The following is a 9401-nucleotide window of genomic DNA, read 5'->3' as shown; positions in this document are numbered from 1 at the left end:
CCACCCCAACCCCCTTGCAGTCTCCCCTGTTTATCCACCCATACTCCTTTACAGTGTCCCCCATCCATCCTCATCCCCCTTACTACTACTACTACTAATCATTTCTATAGCGCTACTAGACTTACGCAGCACTGTACACATCATATGCAGGTACTTTCTCCAGAGGGCTCACAGTCTAAGTTTTTGTACCTGGGGCAATGGAGGGTTAAGTGAGTTGCCCAAGTTCACAAGGAGCTTCTTATCTTTCCCCCTAAACCAACCTCTCCTCCTCCCCCATTCTCTATTTCTGTGGATAACACTCATCCTTCCTGTCTCATCAGCTCGTAACCTTCGGGTCATCTTCGACTCCTCCCTCTCCTTCTCTGCACATATTCAGCAGACTGCTAAAACCTGTTGTTTCTTTCTCTATAATATCAGCAAAATTCACCCTTTCCTTTCTGAACACACTACCAGAAACCTCATCTACACTCTTATCACCTCTCGCTTAGACTATTGTAACTTGCTTCTCACAGGTCTCCCACTTACTCATCTCTCTCCTCTTCAATCTGTTCAAAATTCTGCTGCATGACTAATATTCCGCCAATGTCACTATGCTCATATTAGCCCTCTCCTCAAGTCACTTCACTTGCTCCCTATCCGTTTCCGCATACAGTTCAAACTCCTCTTATTGACTTATAAGTGCATTCACTCTGCAGCTCCTCAGTACCTCTCCACTCTCACCTCTCCCTACACTCCTCCCCGGGAACTCCGTTCAGTGGATAAATCTCTCTTATCTGCACCCTTCTCCTCCACAGCTAACTTCAGACTCCGTTCCTTTAATCTTGCTGCACCAAATGCCTGGAATAGACTTCCTGAGCCGGTATGTCAAGCTCCATCTCTGGCCGTCTTCAAATCTAAGCTAAAAGCCCACCTTTTTGATGCTGCTTTTAACTCCTAACCCTTATTCACTTGTTCAGAACCCTTATTTTATCATCCTCACTTTAATATTCCCTTATCTCTTGTTTGTCCTGTTTGTCTGTCCTAATTAGATTGTAAGCTCTGTCGAGCAGGGACTGACTCTTCATGTTCAAGTGTACAGCGCTGCATATGTCTAGTAGCGCTATAGAAATGATAAGTAGTAGTAGTAATTGAACCCAGGTTGCCAGGCTCAAAGCCCACTGCACTAACCATTAGGCAACTCCTCCACTCCCCTTACAATTTCCCCCATCCATCCACCCACATTCCACTTATAGTCTTCCCCATCCATCCACCCATATAGCCCCTCCTTTGCAAAGAAGAAACTTTGCCATGACTCTTCACTCCGAGTCTCCCACAGATATGCCTGTGGCTATGAATGAACGAATGAAAAATGTGCCATTGTGTCACAGTATAAGTGCACACTTTTTAATTTTTGTGACTCAATTGAAAGTTTATGTCATATATTTTTAGTTCATTTTTTATTGAATTGATCCAATTCTCCTTCCATACCAAACATCCGTCATAATAAATAAGACTAAGGGGAAAATATACAAATAATTCCTTAAAAGTGCCAGTCTATAATTACAGACATCCATTAAGAAATAAGAATGATTTTGCGATCTTGTGTATAAGAAACTCCTTGTTTACAATATTCCATATGATTCACAGCTTATTTTTCTGCTATACAAAAAGGACACGGAAACGACATTTTCTGTACATACAAAACTAGCGGTGTTTCCACACTCACCAGCAGAAATCAGAGTAAAATTAACATTTCAGCAGCATGTGCTAATCATCTGCGTTCATGCGCTGGTAACTGTTCATGAGGAAACACTATGGGGCTCATTTCAAAGCACTTAGGGCCCTGCTTACTAAGGTGCGCTAGTGTTTTTAGCGCGTTAAATTTTATCGCATGCTAGCCGTGTAGACGCCCATAGGAATATTATGGGCATCTACACGGTTAGTGCACGCTAATGTTTAGTTTACACTAACATGCCTCTAGCGTGGCTTAGTAAACAGGGTCCTTAGACATACAAAGTACCACAGTAACCTTTGAAAACGAGCCCCCGGGTCTGCTCTGAAGAAAAGGCTTCCTAGCCGAAATGAAGTTAGAAAAATAAATATATGATTTGCATTCATTTTAGATTTTGGAAAGGTGAGGTTAAATGAGAGGTCATGTGCCAGGAAGACGGCCCTTCATGCAGTCTCTCTCTCATTCCTGGGCAGGCGGATGCAGTGATGAGGCGTGTTGCAGGGGAAGCGATACAGTTGTGCATTTTCCTGATACTTGAAAGGTCTGGGCTGGAAGGGTTAAACAGGTCCATCGCCCTGCACAACAAAAGAAAGGATTATTTAATTTATATCCACATTCTTCCAGTGTCACGTGCCTGACTGGATTCTACATGTTCACCTGTGTTGTATTGTATAACTCCAATTCTGTGAAACTCTTTGCCTCGTCATTTTAGACTTTTGTTCCTAAATTTCAAAACTGCTTTGAAAACATATTAATATAGCAAGGCATTTGAAGTGCCATCATGATAGCGCTGGTGCAGAGTGGGTCCTGATTGCTGCTTATTTACCCACTTTGTTGTCTCCTTAATTATTCCGGTGAAGGGTTTTATGTTTGTTTGTTTTATTTATGTTTTATGTTTGATTTTTATTTATGTTTGATTTTATGAGTTTTAACTAGACTATGAGCTTTGTTACTTGTAGTTCCTTCAATATTCTTGAGTTTTTGTCCTCTAATGCAGTGCTTCTCAACCCAGTCCTCAGGGCATACCGAGCCAGCTGGGTTTTCAGGACGTGCAGAATTCCTATGCATGAAATAGAGATGCCTGTGCTACCTCATTGGGTTGCAAATTTCTCTCATGCATATGCATGAGGATATCCTGAAAACCCGACTAGCTGGGTGTGCCCTGAGGACTGAGTTGAAAAGCACTGTTCTAATGTATTCTGTGTGCTAGCCCAGTGTTTCCCAAGTCCAGTCCTGGAGAATCTCTTGCCAGTCAGGTTTTCAGGATATCCACAATGAATATGCATGCACTTTTTTTTTTTTAATTTTATTTTCAAGTTTAATGCTACAATTCCAAGAATAACTCTTGTGCAGAAAAAGGAGGAATATTATCACAATACTTTTACATGTATCAATTATAACAATTATCAATTATAACAAGGAAAAAATATATATATTTTAGTCCACAATTCCAAACCGGGGACAAGGCACAATACTCTGGGGAAAAAAGAATAATATCAATCATAATTCACAATTAGAGCCCTGAGAGGATAATCACAGAAATATATCTAAAACAGATTATTTTGTAGATGAACCATCAGGTCAACCACCTCCCGCCGCTCCCACACGCAGTGAAGATTCACAGTGTCCTGGAGTTCCTGGAATAGCGAAGTGGTCCATGGGCCCTACTGTTGGCAAGACAGGTACTGTGGGGCTTGGACGTTGTCTGCCTCTCTGATTAGGCATAGATTAAGCGGAAATGTTCTAAATTAAGTTAGTCAGCGTGAGTCCAGGAGCAACTTCACAGTACTCTCTTCAGGCCACCATCTTGTCGAATATGCATGAACTTGATTTGCATACGCTGCTTCCATTATACGCAAATCTCTTTCATGCATATTTATTGTGGATATACTGAAAACCGGACTGACAAGGGATACTCCAGGACCGGACTTGGGAAACACTGTGCTAGCCTATCTATACAATGGAGTAATTTTCTACCTTTTATGGAAGTATTGTAAACCACCTCGATGCTTGATGCTTGCTTTGAAAGGTGGTATATTAAAAACTAATAAACCATAACTATGATAGTTTAGCTGAATTATTTTTCAAACTAGCCAACAATGGTTTATTTAGGATAGTGTTTTCCAAGTCAGTCTTGAGTACCCCTTTGCCAGTCAGGTTTTCAGGATATCTGCAATGAATTTGCATGTAAGAGATCTGCATATAATAGAGGCAGTGTATGCAAATCAATTTTATGCATATTCATTGTGGATATTCTACAAACCTGACTGGCAAGGAGTACTCCAGGATCGACTTGGGAAACACTGATTTAAGGCACATAGTAGAAAGTGAGAGAGAGAGAGTGACCTAGGAACACAGAGAAATAAGTGGCTCCTGATCCTTTTGTCTATCCCACTCATAATAGGATGGAAACGTTCCTTGCTATAGACTGAACTGTGCATGTTGACATTATGTGGTCCAGGGTCGTAGCCAGACACCGAACCTTGGGTGGGCCTGGGTCCAAGATAGGTGGGCAGAACTCCACCCTTTCCTGTGAGTGATTTGGTCTTTCCCTTTCTCGCCTGCATGCGATATGGTCTCTCAAACATCCCCCCTTCCCTGCGTACCTTTTAAATAGCAGATTTTCACCGGCAGCAAACAGCAACTAATATGCACTGCTCATGTTGGCTCCACAGCCTTCTCTCTGATGCAACTTCCTGTTTCTAGTATGCAGAAATACATCAAAGGGAAGGCTGTGGGGCTGGTGTGAACAGTATGTGTCAGTCGCTGCTCGCTGCAGGCCAAGTTCTTCTATTTACAAGGTATGCAGGAGGGACAGTTGTTGGGAGTTTTCGGCTGGTGGGGCTTGAGGATCCCTGCCAGCCACATCATAGGTGTGCTGCTACTGGGTGGGCCTGAGCTCAAAGTGGGTGGGCCTGGGCCTACCCGGGCCCACCCTTGGCTACGCCACTGATGTGGTCACCTGTACCTTATGCCACAATCCTAATTAAGGTACCGGGGCTCAGGAGAGCTGTCCATGACTGAAACTTTCAGGGGTGGCAGATTCTAAGGGGTCCTTTTAGTAAGCTACATCGAAAAGTGGCCTTAGCGTGCTCTTATGCAGATATTCCTATGGCCATTTTTACTGCCATTTGTACTTTTTGCATTAATGGCCATGAGCTAATGTTGCCATTAGCACGTGCCCATTAAAATAATTTACACATTGGCCCTTGGTTGTCTGTCTGCTAGAGTTCTGTGTAACAACAGCTCTAAACTTCTCCCCCTTCCCCCCTCCTTTCCTTCCTCTCTGTAGTTTCTTTGTTCATAGTTATCTTGCAGATGTGACCTTGGCTGGTAAGCTTGTCTGCTGGGGGGGGGGGGAGGGGGGTTTTATACCCCTCCTTTCTTCTCTCTCTCCCTGCTATCACTTTGTACACATTGTTAATGATTTTAAAAAGCTATAATATGGTGGTTTCTGTTAGGAAGGGCCTACAGAAGTATAATTATACTTCCATCCCTAAAAGAGTTCCTTTCTACCAGGGCATAAGTTATTTTTGCAATTATGTTAAACGAAAAAGCAATATATTTACATATTTCTCAGAATAATGAACCACTTTGACTACGGGATTCAGGACAGGTTCTCTAAGCAAGCATGGGCCAGTCACATCATGAACCCAAACCCTCACAACTTGTTCAGTATACAATGGACAGGGCTGTCCTGGGAAATCTTCTCCAAGGCTTTGGCAGGGGTGTAACCATGGGTGGGCCTGGACCCCACTTTTGCCTCAGGCCCACCCAGCAGTGGTGCACCATTCATGTAGCTGGTAGGGATCCGCAAACCCTGCCAGCTGAAGAATCAGTAGCCCACCAATGGCAGACAGTGGCAGTGATACAAGTCCAATATCAGCACCACAGCCATGCATGAGAACTGAGCATGCATAGGGTGCTGGTGTCAGTGGCTCGGCAGGCTGCTGCTGACTACTGTGATTTTCTGAAAGGGGGGTGGTGGGCTGTTGAGTCTTCAGCTGTTGGGACTTGAGGATCTCTGCCAGCCAAGATAGTTTTTAAGTTGGGAGGGGGCAAAGGAGCAGGGGGGGCAGAAAGCAGGAGTGATGGGGAGAGTAAATGCATGCTTACCAAACCTATCCATTGGCCCACCCAAGCATTGTTTTCTGACTAGGCTTCTGGGCTGCAGCCTATACCCTATAGAAGTAATCATCTCCTCTCTCTTTCACAAGTATCAAGCAAAATGCAAATTTAATAGGCTGAATGGTCCTTACGGAAGGATTAGCACTGGTCAAAATTCAGCCAATATGTAGAATTTTAATACTTACTTGTCAAGGTCTTTCTCTCTGTATGATTTATCCAACACAAATGAAAGACAGATGTTTGTGTCTCTTCAGTCTAGCCACAATTCCTGCTGGTTTACTTCCTGTGTCTTATGAAAGAGGCCAGAAATAGATGCCTTCTTACCTTCTTAACCTAGGCAACCTGTTATAAAATTACCCACCTTCATGATTTGGGACCTGTAGGATTGTGCAGATCTGTGCCTGATTCACGGGCATGCTCATACCTAGCAGGGCAATTCTAAGCGGTTCTAAAAATGCAATGGGATTTTAAATACCAGGGGCGGACTGAGAGTGGTCTGGGACCCCGGGCAATGAGGACCATTGGGTCCTCCTGGTCCTGCTGCTACCCCCATGCTGCTGCCCCCCTCCTGGTCCTGTTGCTGCCCCCTCCCAGACCTGCTGCCTCCCTCTCCCCCTGCCAATGACCTTTTTCTTTAGTCCTGCAACTAAATCGGCCATCTGCTCCTGACACTGGAACTTCCCTCTGCTGCAGCCTGCGCTTGTGGAAGAAGGAAGTGATGTCAGAAGTGGTCCAGGGGGTGGGTCACGGCAGATTGAAGTTCCGGCATAAGGAGCAGATGGCCGATTTAGCTGCTGGTGGAGGCTCAGCCTGGGATGAAAGCACAGGAGGGGGAGGAAACTGGGGTGTCCTGGTCCTAGATCTGGAGGAGAAAGAAAGACGTTGCACATCAGGCACATGGGAGGGAAGCACTGGGCCTCCCACAGCCCTGGACCCTCGGGCATTGCCCGGTTGCCCGTATGGTCAGTCTGCCCCTGTTAAATAATAAAAAGTTAATTGGAACAATGGCAATAAATAACATTTAGGGGCATTTCATCCATCCAGCAATAGGAAATTTTAACTTACCCCACAACACCCATTCCCGCATCTCCCACAGAGGGTTCCCATTAGCCCGTTGATGGCCTGAACAGCACAAAGCACGGCTTGAATTCCACTCATCACCAGGAGTAGAGAAAAGAGAGTCAGGTTCCAGGGAATGACATCCTTGGGCTTTATACAGAGGTCATGAAGGGTGCTATTTCCAAGATAATCCCTGTGTGACAACAAGGAAAAGAAAAAGCATATCAAATAATGTTCCTCATTAACAGCTGTTGTTTGCATTTGCCATACAATAAATTGTGATTATCAAAGTCATATATCTAACAGTCATTTCTGTCACAGACTAGTGGCTATCAAAAAGAGTATTCAAACTGCAAATAAGGAAATGAATTAAAATAACCAAAGTTCTTTTCTGTTATCAAACACCATGGGGCAATTTAGAATGGCATTGTCGACAACAACTTCATGATTTTTTTTTGTGTGTGTGTGACAGGGTAAATATGAATATAAATATGTATAAAACACACAGCACTGTACAAGATATTTCTATTGTTTAAAATATCCATGGCCCCCAAATCCTATAATGTCTGATCTTCAATACTCTTAAAGGAAATGAGCTAGAAGAAAGAGCAGGATCTCCCTTCATGCATCTCCAAGGTCGCTAAGGTCCTAATAGGGCATATCCCAAACCACACTGTCTCCAAATGAAATCATGTGATATGAAATCTGCTAATGGGTCTTCTCCAGAGTAATACCTACACTCTTGAATGCACTCCCAAAAAGGATTTGCTTATTGTAAGACTATCTCTACTTCAGGAAGCAGACAAAAGCTTGGCTCTTCTTCTAAGCCATATTCTGCCCTATGCATCTACTTAAGAGCATAAGAATAGCCAAATGTTAGACCAATGGTCCATTTAGCCCACTCTCCTGCTTCCAACAGTGGCCAATCCAGGTCAAAAGTACATGGCAGAAACTCATTTAGTAGCAACATTCCATGCTACCAATCTCAGGGCAAGCAGTGTCTTCCCCCATGTCCATCTCAATAACAGACTATGGAATTTTCCTCCAAACCTTTTAAAATCCAGATACACTAACTGTTGTTGTTACCACTTCCTCTGACAATGAGTTCAAGAGCTTAACTATCCATTGAGTGAAAAAATACTTTCTCCTATTTGTTAGTATTTCTATGTAATTTAATCAAGTGTCCCCTGGTCTTTATACTTTTTGAAAGAGTAAAAAATCTATTCACTTTTACCCATTGTACTCCACTTAGGATTTTGTAGACCTCAATCAAATCTCCCCTCAGCCATCTCTTTTCCAAGCTGAAGAGACCTAACCTCTTTAGCCTTTCCTCATATGGGAGGAGTTCCATCCCCTCTATCTTTTAGGTTGCTCTTCTTTGAACCTTTTCTAATTCCACTATAGGCTCATTTTCGAAAGAGAAGGACACTCATCTTTCGACACAAATTGGAAGATGGGCGTCCTTCTTACAGGGTCGCCCAAATCGGTATAATTGAAAGCTGATTTTGGGCATCCCCAACTGCTTTCCGTCGCAGGGATGACCAAATTTCACAGGGGCGTGTCAGAGGCGTAGCGAAGGTGGGACTTAGGCGTGCCTAACACATGGACGTCCTCGACCCATAATGGAAAAAAAAAGGGCATCCCTGATGAGCACTTGGACGACTTTACCTGGTCCTGTTTTTTTTACAACCAAGGCACAAAAAGGTGCCCGAACTGATAAGATGACCACTGAAGAGAATCGGGGATGACCTCCCCTTACTCCCCCAGTGGTCACTAACCCCCTCCCACCCTCAAAAAATATCTTTAAAAATATTTTTGCCAGACTCAAATGTCATACTCAGGTCCATCACAGCAGTATGCAGGTCCCTCGAGCAGTTTTAGTGTGTGCAGTGCACTTCAGGCACGCGGACCCAGGCCCATCCCCCCCTACCTGTTACACTTGTGGTGGTAAATGTGAGCCCTCCAAAACCCACTGTACCCACATCTAGGTGCCCCCTTCACCCGTAAGGGCTATGGTAGTGGTGCACAGTTGTGGGTAGTGGGTTTTGGGGGGGAATTTTGGGGGCTCAGCACACAAGGTGAGGGAGCTATGTACCTGGGAGCACTTTTTGAAGTCCACTGCAGTGCCCCCTAGGGTGCCCGGTTGGTGTCCTTGCATGTCAGGGGGACCAGTGCACTATGAATGCTGGCTCCTCCCATGACCAAAGGGCTTGCATTTGGTCGTTTCTGAGATGGGTGTCCTTGGTTTCCATTATCGCCGAAAATCAGAAACGAGCAAGTCTAGGGACGACCATCTCTAAGGACGACCTATATTTCAGGATTTGGGCATCCCTGACCGTATTATTGAAACGAAAGATGGACGTCCATCTTGTTTCAATAATATGGGTTTTCACGCCCCTCCATCGGGACATTTTGCGAGGACGTCCTCAGCAAAACTTGGGCGTCCCTGTTGATTATGCCCCTCCACATCTTTTTTGAGAAATGGCGACAAGAATTGAACAGC

At 44.3% G+C, this 9401-nt stretch overlaps 1 protein-coding gene across 1 annotated transcript in view; it reads right to left on the bottom strand.

The window, feature by feature from the left end:
• Positions 1-1969: 1969 nt before the first annotated feature.
• TM4SF4 (transmembrane 4 L six family member 4) overlaps positions 1970-9401 on the bottom strand; it is a 34428-nt gene continuing 26996 nt past the window's right edge. Inside the window, exons 4-5 of the mRNA XM_030217074.1 lie at positions 6905-7091; positions 1970-2286 (exon numbers count right to left, since the gene is read on the bottom strand). Coding sequence (XP_030072934.1) covers positions 2269-2286; positions 6905-7091 — 205 coding nt within the window. The 3' untranslated portion in view covers positions 1970-2268. The remainder of the gene's footprint in view (positions 2287-6904; positions 7092-9401) is intronic.

This window comes from Microcaecilia unicolor, chromosome 10, assembly GCF_901765095.1.
Source record: "Microcaecilia unicolor chromosome 10, aMicUni1.1, whole genome shotgun sequence".
Taxonomy (NCBI): domain Eukaryota; kingdom Metazoa; phylum Chordata; class Amphibia; order Gymnophiona; family Siphonopidae; genus Microcaecilia; species Microcaecilia unicolor.
This window is presented reverse-complemented; position numbering and strand designations above follow the sequence as displayed.